Genomic DNA, 24,030 nt, shown 5'->3' with positions numbered 1-24,030 from the left:
ACGCACAAGTGTATCCAGGAGGTCATGGACTCCGTCTTCATGAAGGCACAGCACTTTGTGCATTTTGCCCAGGATCAGGAAAGCCAGGAGGCAAGAGCACCAGGATTTGCGCAGATCCCAAGTTTTTCACAGGTGCAGGGTGCCATCGACTGCACTCATGTGGCGCTTACATCTCCATGGCAACAAGCTGTCAACAACGTCAACTACAAGGGCTTCCACTCGCTGAATGTTCAGCTGGTGTGTGACCACCACAAACGCATCCTACAGGTCTGCGCTTGATTCTTAGGGACCGTCCATGACTCCTACATCCTTAGCAGGTCTCAGATCCTTTGACGTCTTCCACGGTCCATTGAGGCTGCAAGGTTGGCTCCTTGGAGACAAGGGCTACCACAGAGGCTGTGGCTGATGGCACCCGTGCAGTGGCCTCAGACTGCAGCAGAGTGACGGTACAAAGAGGCTCATGACGGGATACGGACTTTGGTGGAGCAAATTATAGGCATTTTGAAAATGAGGTTCCAGTGCCTTGACAGGTCTGGTGGAGCACTGCACTACAGTCCCCAAAGGGTGTCATGCATCATCATCGTTTGCTGCATGCTCCATAACCTGGTGCTGCAACGGGGAAAGAAGCTGGCTGAGGAGGAGATGCAGGAGCTGGAGGTCTCCACCGATGAAGAGGACTTCGACTAAGATGAGAGTGAGGAGGTCCTCGAAGATGACGATGACAGCGATGAGGCCTTCAAATTGGCCAGACAAAGCAAGTGTGCTCGGGAGGTCATCATAGCTGCTAGATTTGTGGTGGATGATGACGACATACAGTGAGGACACTCCATAGATCTTCACATAGCCTCTGAGAATGTCTGACTCCTGTCTGTTCGAGGGAAGCTCACTTGTGCTCTCTGATCAGGGTCACATCTTGGAGACGCAGCCATGAAACTCTAATAGCCATCTTTGTCCACCTTCAGCACCTGATCCCTTCAGGAGCACAGCGCCACTGGTCACAGATGCTGACGAGATAGGGACCAGCCCACCTTAAAGGTGCTGAGAGCATACAGAGAGAATGACACCTGTCCATGACATTCTTTCAGCAATAACAAGAACCATCGAAGTGTAGGCATCACTAATATGTTCACGGAGTGTGAGGCCGGACCGTCACTTTGGTCTGAAGGCCGCACAGAGCACAGGGAAGAGGCCCTGGACTGAGACACCTGCCTTTATCTTGTGCAGAAAGGTTTCACATCTGAGTGAGACAAACACTGCTCATCAGAACAAAGAGCCATAGGCAGGGAGACTTTCTTGGGAGTTTATTTACAAGAATGAACATTATTTACAAGTGATTAACATCCGTGCTCAGGCTGTGCAACTACATTTTTTTAATCTGACCTGACTTAGGGGCTGTGCTTGTTTTATCCCTTATTTTGTTAATTTAGTTTAATTGTTTTAACTCCAAAAGAGTTACATCTTCTTAACCTTCCTAACCCTGCCGTTACATCTTGATGCTCCCCCAATGTCCACAGCAGAGGTGGAGGCAGCTGCTGACTGGCAGGCCCTGTCTGTGATGATTTTGGTGGTCATCCTCTGGCCTAGACCTGGTAGGCCCCTGCCTGCTTTCAGTGTCCTGCTGTGTGGCAGTGGCATCCTCCTCGGCCTGTGCACCTGCTGATCTTCCTCCCTATGGGTGCCTGGGTGCCTGAGGGCCCTTGGTTGACTTCTTGAGGAGAAGGGGAAGCTGGACTGAGAATGAACTACCTCACACCCCTCTCATATTGACACTGTTGGAGGCCAACTGTGGCATCAGCGATGGAGTTCAGCCTGTGCAGCTGTGCAGGAGCGATGTCCTGGACCAAGGTCTCAATGGCAGTTGCCATCCTAGCAGTGTTGATCTCGGTGTGTTGACATGCCGGCGCTATCACCTCAGCCTGAAGGCGGATGGACTACTCCATCATACTTTGCAACCTGAGGAGTGCAGCGGACATCCCTTCCTGATGTTCCTGAGTTTGCCTTTGCAGTTCCAGCAACTGAGGTCTGACCGAGTCCAGAGACTCCTCATCTCCTCCTCGAACTTAGCAGATTCCTGCCTTCTAGCAGTCCTCCAAGTGCTGGAAATCTGGGAACCCTGCCGCCACTGCCTGCTATGGATCAGTCCAATGTGCTCACCAGATTGTGACCCCAAGGCTACTGTAGAGCTAGGTCCCACCGAGGTATGTGTCTTTGCGCTGGTGGAGGATGTGGGTGAGTACTGTGACAGGTCTTCATTTAGGGTGTCATCAGATTCTCCTAACGAGGTGTCTTCAGGGCTTGAGTTGAGGACTTGGGTCGTGGTACCCCTCAGCTGCTTCCTAGATGTGCCTACAAAAGCAAGGAGAGATAATTAGTGCATGGCAGGGGACTGTGGAACAGGGGAATTGACTCACCACATGGTCGTCTGATGGATGTTGCGCTGCTGGATCCTCACTTGGTTCAGCACCCCCGACCTCACTGTTAGTACAGGACCGGTCCAGATCGTCGCCAGCCAGCTGGATAACTATTTTCAAGGTCTGTGAGGACCTTGATGTTAAGTCTCCAACATTCTGCGATCTCTCCCTTTTGTTTTGTGCCAGCGTGTCCTGCATGAAGACAGATGGAGAAAGTGTAAGGAGGACGCCTGCCAGACCAGTTGAACAGGATGCCTGAGTCATGACTGGTGCTATGGACACAATCCGCAGGGCAGATGAAGGTGTGTGTCTGGGAGTGAATGGTGATGTCTCTTGAACTGGCAATGAGTGAGATCCCTGTGGATGTGTGATGGGTTTGTGAGTGTGTGAGTTGAGAGCGATGAGAAGAGTGACTTACAATAGTAGAACAGAGGAGATCATTCATCCTCTTTCAACACTGGGTAGCTGTCCTCTTTTGCAGGGTATTGGCGCTGACCACCACTGCCACCGCCTCTCATACTGGATTTGTCACCTTATCTGCTGGATTTGTCACCTTGCCTGCTGATCTTTGCCTAGAGTGGGGATAGAGGTCTTCATGGTGGGCCTCCAGTGTGTCCAGTCGGTGCCTGAGGGAGTTGTTGCTAACTTTAGGGGCAGATGTTTCTTCCCTTTGGCAGCCATGACTTTGCAGCAGCTTCCGATCCCTTAGAGAGTGCTAGCTCTGTGCAAGGGCGCACTTTAAATATGACGCCTGGATTATTGAAGACCTGAGGTGATGGTGGGGCAGGCGAATCAGAGGCCACCATGCTAGCGATCCTGCATGTTTCCCAGGAATGCATTATTAATGAGGTAGAACACGCCGGGAAAGGGACGATACAGCATGAAAACCCACCATTGCGGCTGGCAGGTAAAACGTCTTTTTTCCCCGCCCACTACTGCACTTTGTGCAAATCTGGGACAATTCTGCCCTAATTGTAGTGCCCTCCGGTCACTCCACTGAGACTAATTCAGGAAGAATCAGGAATAGAGCCTTGGCTCTAGGTTGCATGTTCAACTGCAATTACCTTGACCAACTGATCCATCAGAATAAATTATCGAGAATAAATTAGAACCAGAGGTGAAATAAATTTTTATGCAGTGAGTTATTGTGATCTGGAATACACTGCCTTAAAGGGTGGTGGAAGCAGATTCATTAGGCATGTTCAGAAGAGAATTGGTTAAATACTTGAAGGGACAAACATTTATAGGGTTATGTAGAAAGACCAAGGGAGTGAAATTAATTGGATAGTTCTATCAAAGAGCTGGCACAGACATGATGGAACAAAAAGCCTCCTTCTATACTTTATCATACTATGGTTCATTCTATGAGGATTGCAAAACCACAGAGCCCCTTCAATGGGAAGCAATACATCAGAGTTGATTTGCCAGAGAAACTTTGCTCCAGAGCCACTTTAATGAGCTAGGTTTGTAAACAGTAGAAAAGTCACAAGGAAATGTTTATAGTTCTGCAGTGAGACTTTCTAGAAGTAGGTTAGCTGACACCAGCCTAGTTGTTTAAACCATGGGATCCAGATAGAACTGTGGTATGAAGTGAGAAAATTACAGGTGTGTCTTTTTCAAGAGAGGGGAAATACCCACAGCGCAAACACTTGCAAAGAAATGCAAACAATCCCACTTTCATTCTGGGTGTGACTGAACAACTGACACCCATGACTGCAATCATTCATATGGTGGATATTTGACACTGAGTAATTGCATCTGATATTGGCACAGGCACAATGGACCTACTTCTGTGCTGATATTTCTGTGAGTAACTGAGTAATTTGACCCTTCTGTTAGTATTAAAAAACAATGACTGTCAAAACCTTAACAAGAGTTTCTTATATGGTTATTCCAGAATTGATCATCTAATAGAAGCAGGTTATGATCCCTCCAAATTTGAAAACTTGCTGAAGAAAAAGGATGAAGAGTTGATGGAACAACAGCTGGCAGAGGTTCAACGCCGTTATCTTGAAGGAAAGATCCTCTTAGAGGATGCAATTCTGGCACGGGAAGCAAGAATCGAGGAGAACAGGAGGAAAGCAGCTCTGCAGAAAGAGGAGGTACTGAGTCACTTCGTTGTTCCATGTTATGTAGTCAACATGTTGGAAATGTAGTGGAAATTAATTACAGAACACAAAGAGAAATAAAAGTCTGGACTCATCAATAAGTCTAACAATTTCAGATCATAGCCTCTGCTCCCATTTTTTTCTCTCTGTTTTGTGTGTTTTTTTTAGCTTAGACTGCCCATTCATTTGCCCATTTAAGCATTCACTAGAACCATCTATTGATTCTTTACTTGTCCTATTATCTCCCTTTGCCTTGCACCATCATGCCATTTGTCGTTTAATCTATTCTGCCTTCTTCCCCAACACAGACCTTCCTTTTTGTACTTTCCTCACTCCTTTCCCCGCCTTGATTAAAAACCATTACATCTTTAAGTACTCCTAGCTCTGACACAGGATCATCAACCTCAAGCATTAATTCTATTTCTCTCTCAACAGATGCTGCCAAACCTTCTGTGTATTTCCAGCTTCTGCAGTATTTTGCTCCAATAACATTAAGCTAATCTTCTCATTTATGATTGTAAATATTTGGATTTGCTTCAGTGTCTGAATCTGCATGAGCTGAATACTTCATTAAGAATATAGAGACTGAAATTCCTCTGGACCCTGTCTGTAACCCAAGGGTGAATGTATAAAATCCAATAGTTTAAGTGTCAATAAAAACAATCTAGGAATATGCTATCTTTCTGCACTCCTCAAAGAACACATGACTTTTCATAACTTAAATATCTGTCATTTCAGACAGCAGAAATGATGCAGAAATATACAGAGAAGAGACTACGGGAAGAGAAGGAGGCAAAGGAACTGGTGGAGCGGATGATAAAAGAACGTCACAACACAAAGCAGCAAAAATTGAAAATGCAGGAAGATAAACAGAAGATGGGTATGTGGAGTAAACATAATTCACTTTGTACAACGCTATTGGTTTTCCCCTTTTTAAAATCCAGACTCCCTTTTCACGTTCTTAATACAAGAAATATTAAAGAATCAATACTAAAGAATATTAAAGAATCAATATGAATCTTCACTGCTCTTTGGAGTATAAAAATTATTTGTATATACCCCAAAGAGCAGTAAAGATTCATATACATAGAATTACTCTCAATGATAGGCTCATAACAAAACAATCAGCCCAGCTGGTCCACGCTAGTGTTTATGCCCTCCAAAATCTTCCTCCCTCACTTCTTCATCTCACTCTATCAGCACATTCTTCTATTTATCTTCATTTATCTAAAAATCCCTTCATTTATCTAAAAATGCAAATTCCCTTCACAACTTACATGCTAAGCCAGCACAAAAATAAAAATACCTGGAAAAACTCAGCAGGTCTGACAGCATCTGCAGAGAGGAACACAGTTAACATTTCAAGTCCGTATGACTCTTCAACAGAACTAAGGAAAAATAGAAAAGAGGTGAAATATAAGCTGGTTTAAGTTGGGGGGGGACAGGTAGAGCTGGATAGAAGGCCAGTGATAGGTGGAGATAGCCAAAAAATGTCATAAACAAAAGGACAATGAGGTGTTGAAGGTGGTGAACACCTTCAGTCTGTCGGCAAGCATGATCCAGACCTCCCTGTCGCTTGCCATTGGATTTCCAGCATACACAGTTGTTTGCTTTTATGTTTACTCATTAGCATGTCAAGCACCTAGCTTCTTTTGATGATTTAAAGCTTGCAGTCCACTTGACTCCAAATATAATTAAATCACTCACAAGTAGACCCAACTATACTTAACCCCATAAACCTACTTTACAATAAACATGAAAAATATTATGCAAATTATTATACTTTTGTCACACCTCCATCCTTATGGAAAAATGAACCATCATAATATTAAAAGATGGCTTCATTTTCTTAACCCATCTTACACTCCCTACTATACTCATCTATGTACCCAAACTATCACATTACCAGATAACATGCATTAACATAACAATATATATATAAATTCTTGGTATTAACAGAGGTCATTTCAGTCCAGTGCCCAGATTTTAAATGTTCAATTTCCCTTTCAGCTTTAAACTCTCAACAATGTGTCTACAATTAGATTTTCTCATCCAGCCACATGTATAATCCACAAATTAAATGGTTGCAGTAATTAACTCCATCTGAACAGCCTTGTACTTCAGTCTCAAAATCTATCCAGAAATTTTAAAGAATTGTGGTCTGTATAAACAATTGTGTCTGACGAATTGTTTGCAACATAAACCTTGAAATGCTGCAACACTAACACCAGATGCAGAGTCTCCTTTTCGATCGTTGAATATTTTCTCTGTTGTACATTCTATTTCCGTGAAAAATAGCCTTTCGGTTTCTCAATTCCAGTTTCACTGTCTTGCAACAGCACAGCCCCAAAGCCTACATCACTTGCATCAACGGCCAACTTAAATTGTTTGGCATGTTTAGGTACTGCCAAAACTGGTGTCGTAGTCAAAACATTTTTTAAACTGTCAAATGCTTTCTGACACTCCTGAGTCCATTGAAACTTTTTGTTCTTTTTTAATAATTCAATGGAGCAACCAATCTGTTAAAGTTGGGTAAAAATTTCCGGTAAAACTCACTCATGCCCAGAAATCTCAAAACTTCTCATTTTGTTGTAGGCACAGAGAAATCCACGATGGCTTTGATTTTCACATCTCTCGGAGCCACCTTACCATGCCCAATGGTGTGGCCTTGATATGTAACTTGCACTTTTGCAAACTCACTTTTAGCTAAGTTCATCACCAAATTAGCTTCTTGCAGTTGATTAACTAATTCTTCCGAATGTTGTAAATGCTCCTCCCATTTTGACTGAAAACTATCAAATCATCAATATAAACAGCACAATTGCTTAGACCTGCAATTACTTTGTTAATCTTTGAAATGTTGCTGGTACATTTTACATACCAAACGGCATGACTTTAAACTGATATGGTCCATCTGGCATCACAAAAGCCGATATCTCTTTTGCTCTCTCTGATAACGGTACTTGACAATATCCTCTTAGCAAGTCAAACTTTGATTGTCCCACTTTCTCATTGCAATCTTCCAACCATGGTATAGGAAATGAATTCACTTTATTCATTGCATTCACCTTTCGATAATCCACACATATTCTTTGTGTTGAATCCAGTTTCGGTACCATCAGAATAAGTGCACTCCAGTTACTGCAACTAGACTCAATGGTGTCATTTTGAAGCATGAATTCAATTTCTTTTTGTACTTGTGATAACTTTGTTGGATTTAATCTTATTGAAAATGAAGCGCCTACACATACATCACATGTAGCTAAATTTGTACCCCCCGGCTTATTCCCACAAATAGCTTTGTGTGACTGCAATAGCTTCTCCAAATCACTTTGACACTTGTCTGGAAGGTAACTCAATATTACATTTAAATTTTTAAGTACCCCCCTCATTATCCAATTTTATTAGAGGAAACTTAATTTCAGAATCCCTCTTTTCTACCACTTTCTCCTTATCCAGCACCAATAATGCCTCCATCTCTTCCCTGTCAAAGTACTTTTAAAGAATATTTACATGATACACCCTTTGATTTCTTCTACCTGGAGTATTTATTAAATAATTTACTTCACTCAATTTCTTTTCAACCCTATAAGGCACACTAAACCTTGCCTTTAATGATTCACCCAGTATTGGTAACAAAACTAACACATTTTCCCCAGCAATGAAATTATGAGCTGTGGCTCTCCTATCCATCTTCATTTTCAACACTTGCTGTGATATCTTTAAATGTTCCCTGGCTAATTCACATGCTTTGTTCAATCTTCCTTTGAAGTTTGATACATAATCCAGGAGAGTAGTTTCTGAATTTTGACCCACTAATTTCTCATGAATCAACTTCAGTGGTCCCCTTAACTCATGACCATAGACTTATTCAAAAGGGTTAAATCCAGTTGATGCATTAGGATCATCCCTAATAGCAAATTACAAGAATGGAGTTCTCCTGTCCCAATCCTTTGGATAGTCTTGACTGTAAGCCCTCATCATGGTTTCTAAAGCTTGACATCATCTTTCCAAAGCACCCTGTGATTCAGGGTGGTAAGCCGTTGATTTCAACTATTTTATGCCCAATCTGCTCATTACTTCCTTTAACAGCTGTGATACGAAATTTGAACCCAGATCTGATTGTATTTCTTTTGGCAAACCATCTCTTGTAAAAAATTTAGTCAACTTTTCCACAATTCTCTTTGCTGTAATATTTTGCAACGGTATTGCTTCAGGAAACCTTGTAGACACATCCATTCTTGTCAGCAAGTACTGATTTCCACTTTTAGTCTTAGGGAGGGGTCGTACACAATCAATCATGACTCTAGTAAAAGTTTCCTCAAATGCTTGAATTGGAATTAAAGGTTGCGGCTTAATCACTGCTTGTGGTTTCCCTGTCACCTGATATGTATGACATGTTCTACAGAATTTGACTATGTCTCTATGCATCCAGGCTAATAAAAATGTTTGTATATTTTCACCTATGTCTTTCCTAATTCCTAAATGTCTCCTTAATGGAATTTCATGAGCTACTCTCAGTATCTCACCCGATGGTATAACAATCTAATGCACTTCCATCCATTTTTCATCTGTTGAAACTTGATATGTCTTCACTTCCTCATTAACACATTACCTTTAAGGTAATAACATTCTGGAATACATTCTGCCTCTATTTCTGATATAGCTGTCTGATATAACTGCTTTATTCGTGGATCTTTTTCTTGTAACTCTACCAACTGAACTGAACACTTCAACTTCATTCTCCTCCATTCTTTCTCCCCGAACAATCTTATCAAAAATAGTATCAGTGTTATGAGACCAGAGCAGTTGGTAAAGCTGAGTTATTTAAAAATCCCTGAGAGAAACTTTAAACAACTGTTATAACCTATGTTTTAAAGTGGTATGTTTGTGATGCAACTCTAAATTCAGGATTCAGACCACCAGTTCTCAAGAGGCTTTATATTAAACTAAATGAAACATTTTATTAATTTACACTAGTTAAGTATATACATATGGCTACAAATTACTACTATCATAACTTATAACAAATTCCCAAACTAATCACCATTAAGGCAACAGCAACCCATAAACATAACCAGACAACAGGCAAAGCACTTTCACTTTACAAATTCAAAACGAGGTTCCTCTCACTTTGATTCCTGTGCAGAGAGTTGGAGGCTTACAGCTACTTTGATCTCACATTGCCTCAGTTCTGCACACACAATAACTGTTGAAGTTATACCTAGCACAGCTCATTGAATTTACATTCTCATTGTATCTCCAGCCTCTTCTAACAATAAAACCCCTTTCATACTACCAGTTTTATTAGTAATATAAACATATTGCTTGGTCTCTGCTAGCTAGGTGCCAAATTTCACTTGCCTTCTTGAATGCTTTATTCAAAAAATGCAAATGCACTCTACCTCTCTTACATCTCAAAGCTAGTGCACATCAAAGCACCCAGACTAGCTGGCTTTAATCCAATTAAGATACAACCACGGACTAAACCTCTATTTTAAAAGAAAAATATTTCCAATAATATTATATACGTTAATAGCTTCATGACCATCAGCTAATTGAACTTCAATACCTTTTCCCTGCCTTTTAACATTCTTTTTTCCCTGTTTCAACCTGTGAGCTTGTAATCTCATTGCTCCACAATCTGGAAACAGTCCAGGATGCTCTGTCGACAACGCCTCTGTCAAGTGCACCTCTGCAGGTTGCTCAACTACCAAAGGCATCATCCACATCTGTGAACCTGGTACATCATTACCTAAAATAAATTGAACCCCTACAATGGGCAATGTTTCCACTACTCCAACAATCTCCTTACCTGATTTCCACTTACTCTTTAAATTTACCTTCCACAATGGAATAGGTTTAGCACCTTCATGAACCACACTTATTACCACCTTTTCCTGCAATACTCCCTTTGAACAACAAATATCACTATCCCATAACACAAAAGATTGACTAGCCCCTGTGTCTTTTAAAATGTTAATATATTTACCTGTTCCACCCTGCACACATGGAAAGACTTCCCCTTCACATACAAAATCTTTAAACAGTTCTGCAACGTGCTCTTCAGAGCTCCCTTTGGTAAATTGTGAACACATTCCCACTTCTTTACCTATCACTGATTCTTCCTGCTTTATCTGTACACAAACTACTGGTTTTTCTTGTGCCTGGACCTCAGAACCCGCTGTACTTTTACTTCCATAACTTTTCTGCATCCAATTATTACAACAGATTTTCCCTGTAACTTCCACCACATTGACTTCATGTGCCCTACCTTATAACAATGAAAACAACTCAATTTTCGAGTGTCACTTCTACCCTCAGCACCTTCATTTTTAGTCTGAGAAAAAACTTCCTGAGAATTTCCAACTACTTCCCTGACTACCTACCTTCCTTTCATCTTCCCACTCTCTATCCCTCTCTGATTTAACAAGCTGATGAAGAAAAGGTTTAGATTTATGAACTAACTCATAATCATCAACTATCTCTGCTGCTTGTCTTACCGTTTTAAACCTCTGTTTCTCCATATGAGTTCCCACTAGCAAAGGAATTGAATCTTTGAATTCTTCCAAAAGAATTACTTCCCTAAGAGTTGAGATGTTTAATGCCATATCCACCGATCAAAATTACTTTCTTTTACTCTCTCAAACTCAATATAAGTTTGCTCAGGCTGTTATCTTATATTCCTAAATTTCTGCCTGTATGCCTCAGAAACTGACTCATACGCACTCAGAATAGCCTTTTTTACTGCATCATAATCCACCGACACTTCTGACAGTGAAGCATAAACCTCAAAGCTCTACCCACCAACCTAGACTGTAAAAGCAATGTCCAGATTTCTTATGGCCATTTTATCTGCTCAGCTATCTTCTCAAATGAAATAAAGAACACTCCTACATCCCTTTCTTCAAACTTCGGAAGAGCTTGCACAAATTTAAACATCTCCCCACTGGGTTTTAGGTTGAAGGTTTTTTCACCATCAGAGCCTTCCTCAGCATCTGAGATTTCTTTTTTAAAGTTCAGCTTTTTACAGTCTTCTCTTTCTTTGTCCTTCTCTCTTTCCTCCATTACTAACTTGTATCTCTGGAGAGCGAGTTTTTGCATTTCCATTTCTCTTTGAAATACTTTCTCGTTTTCCTCCACTGCCCTTTCTTTTTCTTTTTCCTTTTCTGTTTCCTCTAGTTCAATTTTTTTTCATTTCCATTGTTTGCTCAAATTCCAACTTCTTCAATTGTAAGAGAAGTTTCTCTACCTCCAGCTGTGACTCACTCGTGACAGGTCTCACTTCCAACCTCAAATGCTGTGCTATCACTTCCACTATGTCTGCTTTCTTTGCCCCTACAGGTAACCCCAACTGCAACTTAACTGCCAATTCTGTTAACTTACCCTTAGATACTTCTTGTAACCCAATCAGACTTATATCCTCTACTTCCAAAAAGGTTTTAGCCATGGATACAGCCATTTTTGTAGTCTCACTGCATTAAAACTGCTCACACTAACTCCTGAATTCCTCGTGTGCTTCTCGTACTCATAACCTTAAGATTCACCAACCCCAGATTAATTAAGGAATTTCAAATATCCCGGATGAGCCCCAATTTGTTATGACGTGGCAGATGATGTGTGCCAGACGGACCAACTCCACAAGGGAAACTTAGTCGTGTTATCACAATGGTTTTGCCATTTGTATTTATTACGAGAATATGTGTGCACTGAATTCAGAAGTAATGGGGAAGATTTTCGAATCATCAGGCGGGCGCAGTGGATGGGCCCAGGAGTGGCTGGGAAACAGACCGCCACCCATGATTGGCCCCCGACCGCGATTTTACGCTGGCTGGCCAATTAACGGCCAGCCAGCATGAAAGGCACGCTGAAAGGCCCAGCGCTGCTGGGGTGGGGGCGGGAGGAGGGCGAGTGCTGAAGTCAGTACAGGCATGGGGGAGCGCGGAATGAAAGCTTTCTGAAGCCAGAGAGCTGCCTCAGGGATCTGAAGAATTTTAAAGCCAAAATTAAACATCATGAAATTCTGAAAAATATTTCCACCCATAAGAATCAGTCACCTAAACATATTGATGATAAAAATTCTGCCCAAACATTTTTTTTAAATTAATTTTTTAAACCTCATGATCGGAAATCCCCTTGGACGAGGTTTCCATAAAAATCCAAAGGCCGCCTGGCCAATTTGCCTGCCCACCAACCGAAAAGTTGAATGGACAGCAAAAAATCCAGGTTAATTAATACATTAATGGCCTTAATAGACCTCTTAATAGTTGGTGGGCATGCTGCTGACTCTCCCGCGCATGCGCGCGCCAACCAAAAAAATCGCATGAGTGCACAATGACATCGGGATGCTCGTCCGACATCATTACCTGCTATATTTCGCTCAGCGTGCAGGTGTGGGTATGTTTCAATACGATTACCTCTCATTCTCCTAAAAGCCAATGGATAGAGTCCAACCGGTAAACCTTTCTTCATAGGATATGCCCTTCATCAGAGGAATGAGCCAGGTGAACCTTCTCTGAACTGCTTCTAATGCAATTATAACCCTTTTCAAATAAGGAGACCAAAACTGTACACAATACTCCAGATGTGGGCTCACCAGGGTTTTGTACAGCTGCAGTAAAACTTCCCTACTTGTATATTCTATTCCCCTTGCAATAAATGCCAACATTCTATTTGCCTTTCTAATCACCTGCTACCAGCGTACTAACTTTTTGTGATTCATGCACCAGGATACCCAGATTCCTCTGTACCCCTGAGTTCTGCAATCTCACTCTATTTAAATAGTATAATGTTTTATTCTATATTCTTTCTGCCACAGTAGATAAGTTCACATTTTCCCACATTATACTCCATTTGCCAAAATTTTGCCCACTCAATTAACCAATCCCTTTGTAAACTACATCATTTTGACAACTTACTCTCCTACCTATCTTGGTGTCAGCGGCAAATTTAGCTACCATACCAAAGTCTTAGGTAATGAAAACAGAATTTGACTAAATAATATTGTAAAGCAGAATTCTGATGAAAGGCCATCAATCTGAAACAGTAACTTTATTTCCCACTCCACAGATGCTGCCTGACCTGAGTATTTCCAGCATTTTCTGTTTTTATTTTAAATAATATTGTAGTTATGTAGTATGACAGCTCTTTCATCAAAATCAATATATCCTATGACTAAAATAAAAACAAAAAAAACTGCAGATGCTGGAAATCCAAAACAAAAACAGAATTACCTGGAAAAACTCAGCAGGTCTGGCAGCATCGGCGGAGAAGGAAAGAGTTGACGTTTTGAGTCCTCTTGACCCTTCGACAGAACTTGAGTGAGTCCAAGAAAGGGGTGAAATATAAGCTGGTTTAAGGTGTGTTGTTGGGGGGGTGGGGGGTGGGGTTTGGTGGGGGGAGAGAGAGAGAAGTGGAGGGGGTTGGTGTGGTTGTAGGGACAAACAAGCAGTAATAGAAGCAAAAACAAAAACAGAATTACCTGGAAAAACTCAGCAGGTCTGGCAGCATCAGCGGAGAAGAAAAGAGTTGACGTTTCGAGTGCTCATGACCCTTCGACAGAACTAATAGAAGCAGATCATCAAAAGATGTCACAAACAACAGAACAAAAGAACACATAGGTGTTAAAGTTGGTGATATTATCTAAACGAATGTGCTAATTAAGAATGGATAGTAGGGCACTCAAGGTATAGCTCTAGTGGGGGTGGGGGGAGCATAAAAGATTTAAAATTATTTAAAAATAATGGAAATAGGTTGGAAAAGAAAAATCTATATAATTTATTGGAAAAAACAAAAGGAAGGGGGAAACAGAAAGGGGGTGGGGATGGAGGAGGGAGCTCAAGACCTAAAGTTGTTGAATTCAATATTCAGTCCGGAAGGCTGTAAAGTGCCTAGTCGGAAGATGAGGTGTTGTTCCTCCAGTTTGTGTTGGGCTTCACTGGAACAATGCAGCAAGCCAAGGGCAGACATGTGGGCAAGAGAGCAGGGTGGAGTGTTAAAATGGCAAGCGACAGGGAGGTTTGGGTCATTCTTGCGGACAGACCGCAGGTGTTCTGCAAAGCGGTCGCCCAGTTTACGTTTGGTCTCTCCAATGTAGAGGAGACCACATTGGGAGCAACGAATGCAGTAGACTAAGTTGGGGGAAATGCAAGTGAAATGCTGCTTCACTTGAAAGGAGTGTTTGGGCCCTTGGACGGTGAGGACAGAGGAAGTAAAGGGGCAGGTGTTGCATCTTTTGCGTGGGCATGGGGTGGTGCCATAGGAGGGGGTTGAGGAGTAGGGGGTGATGGAGGAGTGGACCAGGGTGTCCCGGAGGGAACGATCCCTACGGAATGCCGATAGTGGGGGTGAAGGGAAGATGTATTTGGTGGTGGCATCATGCTGGAGTTGGCGGAAATGGCGGAGGATGATCCTTTGAATGCGGAGGCTGGTGGGGTGATAAGTGAGGACAAGGGGGACCCTATCATGTTTCTGGGAGGGAGGAGAAGGCGTGAGGGCGGATGCGCGGGAGATGGGCCGGACACGGTTGAGGGCCCTGTCAATGACCGTGGGTGGAAAACCTTGGTTAAGGAAGAAGGAGGACATGTCAGAGGAACTGTTTTTGATGGTAGCATCATCAGAACAGATGCGACGGAGGCGAAGGAACTGAGAGAATGGGATGGAGTCCTTACAGGAAGCGGGGTGTGAGGAGCTGTAGTCGAGGTAGCTGTGGGAGTCGGTAGGTTTGTAATGGATATTGGTGGACAGTCTATCACCAGAGATTGAGACAGAGAGGTCAAGGAAGGGAAGGGAAGTGTCAGAGATGGACCAAGTGAAAATGATGGAGGGGTGGAGATTGGAAGCAAAATTAATAAATTTTTCCAAGTCCCGACAAGAGCATGAAGCAGCACCCAAATAATCATCGATGTACCAGAGAAAGAGTTGTGGAAGGGGGCCGGAGTAGGACTGGAACAAGGAATGTTCCACATACCCCATAAAGAGACAGGCATAGCTGGGGCCCCTGCGGGTACCCATAGCCACACCTTTTATTTGGAGGAAGTGAAAGGAGTTGAAGGAGAAATTGTTCAGTGTGAGAACAAGTTCAGCCAGACGGAGGAGAGTAGTGGTGGATGGGGATTGTTCGGGCCTCTGTTCGAGGAAGAAGCTAAGGGCCCTCAGACCATCCTGGTGGGGGATGGAGGTGTAGAGGGATTGGACGTCCATGGTGAAGAGGAAGCGGTTGGGGCCGGCGAACTGGAAATTGTTGATGTGACGTAAGGTGTCAGAGGAATCACGGATGTAGGTGGGAAGGGACTGGACAAGGGGAGAGAGAAGGGAGTCAAGATAACGAGAAATGAGTTCTGTGAGGCAGGAGCAAGCTAAGATGATCGGTCTACCGGGGCAGTTCTGTTTGTGGATTTTGGGTAGGAGATAGAAGCGGGCCGTCCGAGGTTGGGCGACTATCAGGTTGGAAGCTGTAGGAGGAAGATCCCCAGAGGAGATGAGGTCAGTGACAGTCCTAGAAACAATGGCTCGATATTCAGTGGTGGGGTCATGGTCCAGGGAGAGGTAGGAGGAAGTGTCCTATGACTTACCACTTGAAAAATCACTGGTATATATAAATGTACATATTTTGTATAGTAGTTGCATATCATATGATTTCTAATTACTAATAGACCTGATAAATTATATTATAATGCTGGCTGGCTTTGTCCTGAGATAACTAGACAATGGTGCTGATAATTAGTGAGTACTTGTGATTGACAATATTTTTTTCAGCTAAGGAGTTGAATAAGGAAACAGAAGAAATGCTTCAGCAGGCCTTGGAGAAGGTCAATGAAGAAATTAGGAAAAAGTCAGAGCTGATCCGTGAAATTCGGGCAATGCAAATGGCGCCAACGTTTAAACACAAATTTCTGGATTTAGCCAAAGTGAGTATGAATTGTCAAAAGCTGAAGGTCAACTTTGTGATTAGTTACACAAACATTTATGGTGTAATATAGAAATAGCTGTATGTTTGCGTGTACGTGCGTGCCTTATCACATAACCTCCCTTGGAACCACAGAAGTTTACAGCACAGAAGACCATTCAGCCTATCAGCTCATTAATCCTGTAATCCAAAACTAATCCCACTGGCCTTGCCTCTTCCCATAGCTCTGTGCCTTTCTCCACTTTTCAGATGTCTATCCAATTTTCAATTAAACAATATAAAGGTCTCTGCTTCAACTGCTCCCTGTGGCAAAGCATTCCTAGCTCCAACAACTCTGTAAAGAAATTACACTTCATAACAATTTTAAATTCATGACCCTGTGTCACTGACTTCTCAACCAGAGGAAATAATCTTTTGCTATTCACTCTATCAAAACTCTTCGTAATTTAAAAAGAAGTCAATTAAATCTCCTTGCAGCCTTTTCTGTCCCAATGGAATTAGTTGCAGTATTTCAATTCTCTTATATAATTTCCATCCCTGACATCACACTGCTGTGCCAATGCCTATATGCTCACCACGGTTATAATTTTTTTCTCTTTTGTCCAAAGCAGTTGACTCATTTCATGTGTGATTGTGGTACCCAGTTTGCACACTTACTGTAGCTATTACTGGATGAGAATTCTGGCATAGACAGCGATTGAACGTGGAACTATCCTGGCCTGTACAGCATTCAGAGTTATAGAACGGAAACACTATGAATGTTAAAAATCTGAAATTTAACAGAAGGTGCTGAAAATACATAGCATGTTCATCAGCCTTTGAAAGGAGATCCTACTAACATCCTACTATACCAGTGCTAAGACCATAAACTGTATTTCCTTTTCCAGAGAGTTACAGGCCTGTTGTGCTTCCAGCATTTTCTGTTTTTATTGCACTGTCATGTACAAATTTGATTAAACACATAGTAAAGGATCCTCTGCTCTGATCCAACATAATCCTTAAACCTCAGCCTTGGAGGGCTGCCTGTCTGCCTTAGTTCAGTGGTAGTAGCACTCTTGACCATTAACTGAAAGTTCAAGGATTCAAGCTCCATTCTAGTTGGGGGTCGAGTGTGGTAAAACTCCATGATTGTAAGAAAATAATCTTTACTTGTACAGTTTTCTATCAAACGCTCCCAAATAGCAAAGAAATGCTAATTCATTTTAATGAAGACATGTAGAGTGAGTTATAAAGATCTTGACATGAATATGATAAGGCTATACTTTATTCAGTCACAGTATCTATTTGCAAATTGAACACAATAAAACAGCAAACATATTTGGAGTCATATGTTAGGCTCACCTATGACAAAGGTTTTGCTGCAGTGAAATTTGAAGCAGTTTTTTGTATGTTTAAACTTTCACTGCCTCAAGACATTGCAGACTGGTACACAATCAGTGAATTTACTTCTGAAGTGCATCTATTGTTGTTATGTCGGCAAACAATTTATGCAGAATGTTTTACAACAGCAAACAAGATAAATGATGGTTTTGTCAGTTAGTTATGGTGACTGAGGGATAAATGTTGGCTGGGGTATTAGTGAGCACTCCATTGCTCTATCAAAATAGTATGATGGATTCTTTTATGTTCACATGAACAAATGAATGGGCCCTCACTTCAGACAATGCAGCATTTCCTCAGTTCTGTACTGAAGTATAAGGCCCTGAAGCAGGACTTGAACCACAATCTTCTGATTCAGAGAGAGGTATACAAGTTATTGAGCCAAATTAATAATTTTAATATGCTATCTTGCAGGACAGAATCACATGAGCATTCAACTCACAGGGATAACATTTTAATTCCCCACCACCACCCGCCCTGTTCCATAGGATATAGTTACAAGAGAAGGTCATTCAGCCTGTCGAGACTGCTCCACCACTCAATAGAGATTAATGAGTATGATCGTATAGTCATTGCGGAGACATGGTTACAAGGAGATCAAAGCTGGGAACTAAATATTCAGGGGCATGTGACTTTTCGAAAGGACAGGCAGGAAGGAAAGGGTGGTGGGATAGCTTTGGTTAGTACAAGATGGAATAAGTATGATAGCAAGAAATGATCTTGGATCAGAAGATGTGGAATCTTTATGGATGGAGGTAGTAAATAACAAGGGAAAGAAGACACTGATGGGAGTAGCCTATAGGCCCCCTGACAATAGCTATGCTGCCGGACAGAGAATAAATCAAGAAATAATGAGGGCATATAAAAAAGGCAGTATATTAATCATGACTTTAATCTCCAGGTAGATTGGGAAAATCAAATTTGCAGAGGTTGCCACGAGCAAGTGTAATCGGGACAGTTTCCTAGAACAATATGTTGTGCATCCAACCGCGAATTTAGCATTCAGTTTGAGAGTGAGAAACTTAGTTTGGAAACATCTGTGCTAAACTTAAATAAGGGTAATTACAAAGGAATGAGAACAGAGTTAGCTGGAGTGGACTGGGAAAGGAGTTTAGCAGAAAAGATGGGTTGATGAACAAAGGCAGACGTTTAAGAAAATAGTTCACGACAAAGATATATTCCAGTAAGGAAGAAGGATTGTAGGAAGGAGATAAACCAACCATGGTTACTTAATAAGACAAGAAATTAAGGATAGTATCAAAGTGAAAGAAAACACATATAATGTGGCAAAGATTAGTGGTAAGTCAAAGGATTGGGAATGTTTTAAAAACCAACAGAAGATGACCAAAAAAAATAAAGAGGGAGAAAATAAACTTTGAGGGTAAACTTGCACATAATATAAAAATGGACAGTAAACATATAAAAAGGAAGAGAGGCCAAACTCAATATAGGCCCTTTAGAGAATGAGGCTGGGGAAATAATAATGGGGAACCAGGAAATGGCAGAGGAGTTGAATAAATACTTTGCATCAGTCTTCATGGTAGAAGATACTAATAGCATACCAAAAATACTAAAAAAATCATGGGGCAAAAGGGGGTGGGGGGAGGAAATAAATATAATAACTATCACGAGAGAAAAAGTACTAGGGAAAGTAATGGGGCTAAAGGCTGATAAGTCACCTGGACCTGATGGGTTGCATTCTAGGATATTAAAGGAAATAGCTGCAGAGATAGTGGATGCACTGGTAGTAATCTTCCAAGAGTCCTTAGGTTCTGGAAAAGTCCCAGAGAATTGGAAAACTGCCAATGTAACACCCTTATTCAAAAAGTGAGTGAGACAAAAAACAGGTAACTACTGGCCAGTTAGCTTAACATCTGTCATTGGGAAAATGTTGGAGTCTGTTATGAAGGATGTAATAGCAGAGCATTTAAAAATGCATAATCTAATCAAGCAGAGTCAGCATGGCTTCATGAAGGGGACATCATGCCTCACAAAGTTATTAAAATTCTTTGAGGAGGTAACAAGCAGGATAGATAAAGGGGAACCAGTAGATGTAATATATTTGGATTTCTAAAAGGCGTTCAATAAGGTACCACACATAAGGCTACTTAATAAGATAAGAGCCCATGGTGTTGGGGGTAGTATATGTGCATGGATAGAGGATTGGCTAACTAACAGAAGACAGAGAGTTGGGATACGGTGGGCATTTTCAGGATGGCAACCTGTAACTAGTGGAGTGCCACAGGGATCAGTGCTGGGGCCCCAATTATTTACAATATATATGAATGACTTGGATGAGGGAAATGAATGTACTATCATCAAGTTTGTGGAAGACACAAAAGGCAAGTGATGAGGATGATACAAAGAATCTACAGAGGGATAGAGACAGGTTAAGTGAGTGGGCAAAAACATGGCAGATGGAATATAATGTGGGAAAGTGTGAGGTTATGCACTGTGGCAGGAAGAATAGAGGAGCTAAATATTACGTAAATGGAGAAAGACTGAAGAAAGCTGCAGCACAGAGGGATTTGGGGGTCCTCGTGCATGAATCCCAAAAAGCTAGCATACAGTTTCAGTAGGTAATAGGTAAAGCAAATGGAATGGAGTATAAAAATAGGGAGATCTTCCCAAAACTATACAAGGCACTAGTTATACCACACCTAGAATACTATAAACAGTTTTGGTCCCTTTATCTAAGGAAACAAGCACTGGCATTAGAGGCAGTCCAGAGAGGGTTCTCTAGATTGATCCCGGGGATGAAGTGATTTTCTTATGAGGAGAGGTTGAATCATTTGGACCTGTACTCAGTGGAGTTTAGACAAATGAGAGGCTACCATATTGAAACATATAAGATTCTTATGGGGCTTGATAGGGTAGATGCTGAGAGGTTGTTTCCTCTTGTGGGAGAGTCTAGGACCAGGGGGCATAATCTCAGAATAAGGGGGCTGCCCACTTAAAACAGAGATGAGGAGGAATTTCTTCTCTCAGAAGGTAGTCAATCTGTGGTATTCTTTACCTCAGGGGGCTATAGAGGCTGGGTTGTTAAGTATATTCAAGGCTGGGATAGACAGATTTTTAGCCAGTAAGGGATTCAAGGATTATGAGGAAAAGGCAGGAAAGTGGAGTTGAGGATTATCAAATCAGCCATGATCTAATTGAATGGTAGAGCAGACTCGGTGGGCTGAATGGCCTACGTCTGCTCCTATGTCTTATGGTCTTAATACTATCATGGCTGATCAAACACTTCAATGCCTTTTATCCGCACTATCCCCACAACCATTTAGGTTATTGTTAACCTATCAATCTCTACCTTAAACATACTCAATGACTGATCTTCTATGGCACTCTGGGGTAGAGAATTCCAAAGATTCACAACCTTCTGAGTAAAGAAATTTCTCCTCATCTCAGTCCTAAGTGGCTTCCCCCTTATTTTGAAATTGTGTCTCCTGGTTCTAGACCCCTCAAGCAGGGGAAAGAGCTTATCTGCATTTACCCTGTCTATCCCTTTAAGTATTTTGTACATTTCAAATTAGGTCACCTTTCATTCTTTAAACTCCAGAGAATACAGGCCGAGTTTGCCCAATCTCCCTTCATAAGACAGTCCTGCCATCCCCGGAACAAGTCTGGTGAATCTTCGTTGCACTCCTTCTATGGCAATAATATCCTTTCTGAGGTAAGGGGACCAAAACTGCACACAATACTCCAGGTGCAGTCTAACCAAGCTTCGAGACCACTGAAGCAAGACTTCACTACTCCTGTACTCAAATCCTCTTGTGATAAAGGCTAACATTTCATTAGCTGTTCCAATTGCCTGCTACACCTGCATGTTAGCTTTCAATGACTTATGGGCAAGGACACCCAGGTCCCTTTCTACATCTACACTTTCTAATCTCTTACCATTTAGGAAATCATCTGCACATCTGTTCCTTCTACCAAAGTGGATAACCTCACATTTTTGTACATTGTATACCATTTGCCATGTTCTTGCCCACTCACTAAGTCAGTCCAAATCCTCCTGTAGCTGCTTTACATCTTCCTCACAACACACATTCCCACCTAGCTTGATATCATCTGTGAACTTGGAAATATTACATTTAGTCCCCACATCCAAATCATTGATATATATTGTGAACAGCTGGGGCCCAAGCACTGATCCTTGTGGTACCCCACCAGTCACAGCCTGCCAACACAAGAATGACCCATTTATTCCTACTCTCTGTTTTCTACCTGGTAGCCAATCCTTAATCCATGCCAGTACAATGCCTCCTATCCCAAGTGCTTTTATTTTGCTAATCAACCTCCTGTAGGGGACTTTATCAAAAGCATCTGAAAATCCAAGTATACTACGTCAAATGACTCTCTATCAATTTTGTGAGTAACATCCTCAAAAAACTCCAACAAGTTCGTCAAACATGACTTCCCATTCGCAAATCCATGCTGACTATGTCCAATCAGATCATGATTATCCAAGTATCCATTTATCACATCCTTTATTATAGATTCTAGCATTTTCCCTATTACTGATGTAAGGCTAACAGGTCTGTAGTTCCCTGTTTTCTCTCTCCTTCCCTTCTTAAATAGTGGGGTGACATTTGCTACCTTCAAATCTTCAGGATTGAATCTTTTGAATTTTGGAAAATGATCACCAATGCATCCACTACCTCTATGGCAACCTCTTTCAACAATCTGAGATGCAGAATATCAGGTCCTGGGGACTTAGCAAATTCCAGTCCCATTAATTTCTCTCATGCAACCTTCTTTCTTATACTAATTTCCTTCAATTCCTCATTCTCCCTAATCCCTTGGATCTCTAAATCTGGGAGATTTTCTGTATCTTCCTCAATGAAAACAGACACAAAGTAATCATGTAGTTTCTCTGCTATTTCTCTATCCCCCATCATGAATTTAATGGACCCACATTTGTCTTAGCCAAACGCTTCCTTTTTACATACCTATACTTTTACAGTCTGTTTTATGTTTTTTGTTAGATTGTATTCATATTATTCTCCCTTTCTTTACCAGTTTATTGGTCTTCCTTTGCTGTATTCTAAAACCCTCCCAATTTACTACTGCTTCTGGCAACTTTATAATCCTTTTCTTTTAATCTTATGCAATCCTTAACTTCCTTTGTCAGCCACAGTTGACTGACTTTTTTGGCATTTTTGCACCTTGAAGGAATGAATAGGTGCTGTAAACTATGTAATAGTTCTTTGAAGACTATCCATTGCCTATGTACAGTCATATCTTTTAATGTATTTTCCAATCCACCTCAGCCAACTTGTCCCTCATGCCTTCATAATTTCCTTTATTCAACTTTAACACCCTTGTTTCAGAGTGAAACACCTCACTTTCAAACATAAAGCAAAATTCTATCATACTGTGGTCACTAATGGTTCTTTTACTACAAGATTTTTAATTAGCCCTTTTTCATGCCAAAGCACCTAGGAAAATAACAGAATGTTAACAGGAATGTGCCGATGCAGTATCAAGTTTATTCTTCCATCGTCTCCTATTTATGCCAGGGAATCCCAGAATCCCAGAATTGTTACAGCGCAGAAGGAGGCCATTTGGCCCATCGTGTCTGTACAGGCACCTCAAATGATCAATTCACCTGGTGTTATTCTCACAGTTTCTCCCTGTAACCCTGCACATTCCTCCTTTTCAGATAACAGTCTAATTCCCTTTTGCATGTTTGGATTGAACCTGCCTCTCAGGCAGTGCATTCCAGACCTTACCCCCCTCACTGGGTGAAAAAAAAAACTAAAAATTATCCTTGGCTGTGAAAAGAAGAGCTTCATCCTCAGAATGTTTTCAACTAACTTCCTCCATTTCCCTCTTTTCCTGAAGGCATCAACTCCTTGCTGAGCACACAATTCCATAGTTGTTGAACATGTTACATTACTTTTCCCGAGTGACCACTGCGCACAAGTATGTCTTGACAGGCTATTCAATTGCAGAGAAGATGACAGTCAAATTTGTGAGTGGAACCTTGTGCCTCCTTCATGGTGAATTTGGGGACAGATGGAGACCTTGCCACCTTCCCACCAAGTCTGTGGCAGGAAGACTCATGGTCGGCCTTCCACCCCACTGCCAATTGAAGCCCTTAAGAGAGCAATTAATACCCACTTAAAGACCTCATCCCGCTGCCACTGGTTTTAACCAAGTAGCAGGTGGGGGTTTATCATGCGGGGAGTAAACCATGGCTTGTTTGCTTAAGGTCTCC

At 41.6% G+C, this 24,030-nt stretch overlaps 1 protein-coding gene across 1 annotated transcript in view; it reads left to right on the top strand.

The window, feature by feature from the left end:
- Positions 1–24,030, top strand: part of cfap99 (cilia and flagella associated protein 99) — a 155,047-nt gene that overhangs the window by 113,402 nt on the left and 17,615 nt on the right. The window contains exons 10-12 of the mRNA XM_041185362.1: positions 4,309–4,513; positions 5,258–5,399; positions 16,277–16,428. Of these exons, the coding sequence (XP_041041296.1) occupies positions 4,309–4,513; positions 5,258–5,399; positions 16,277–16,428 (499 nt within the window). The remainder of the gene's footprint in view (positions 1–4,308; positions 4,514–5,257; positions 5,400–16,276; positions 16,429–24,030) is intronic.

Source organism: Carcharodon carcharias, chromosome 4 (assembly GCF_017639515.1).
Source record: "Carcharodon carcharias isolate sCarCar2 chromosome 4, sCarCar2.pri, whole genome shotgun sequence".
Taxonomy (NCBI): Eukaryota; Metazoa; Chordata; class Chondrichthyes; order Lamniformes; family Lamnidae; genus Carcharodon; species Carcharodon carcharias.
The sequence above is the reverse complement of the archived record's forward strand: the minus strand, read 5'-3'. Positions and strand labels throughout refer to the sequence as shown.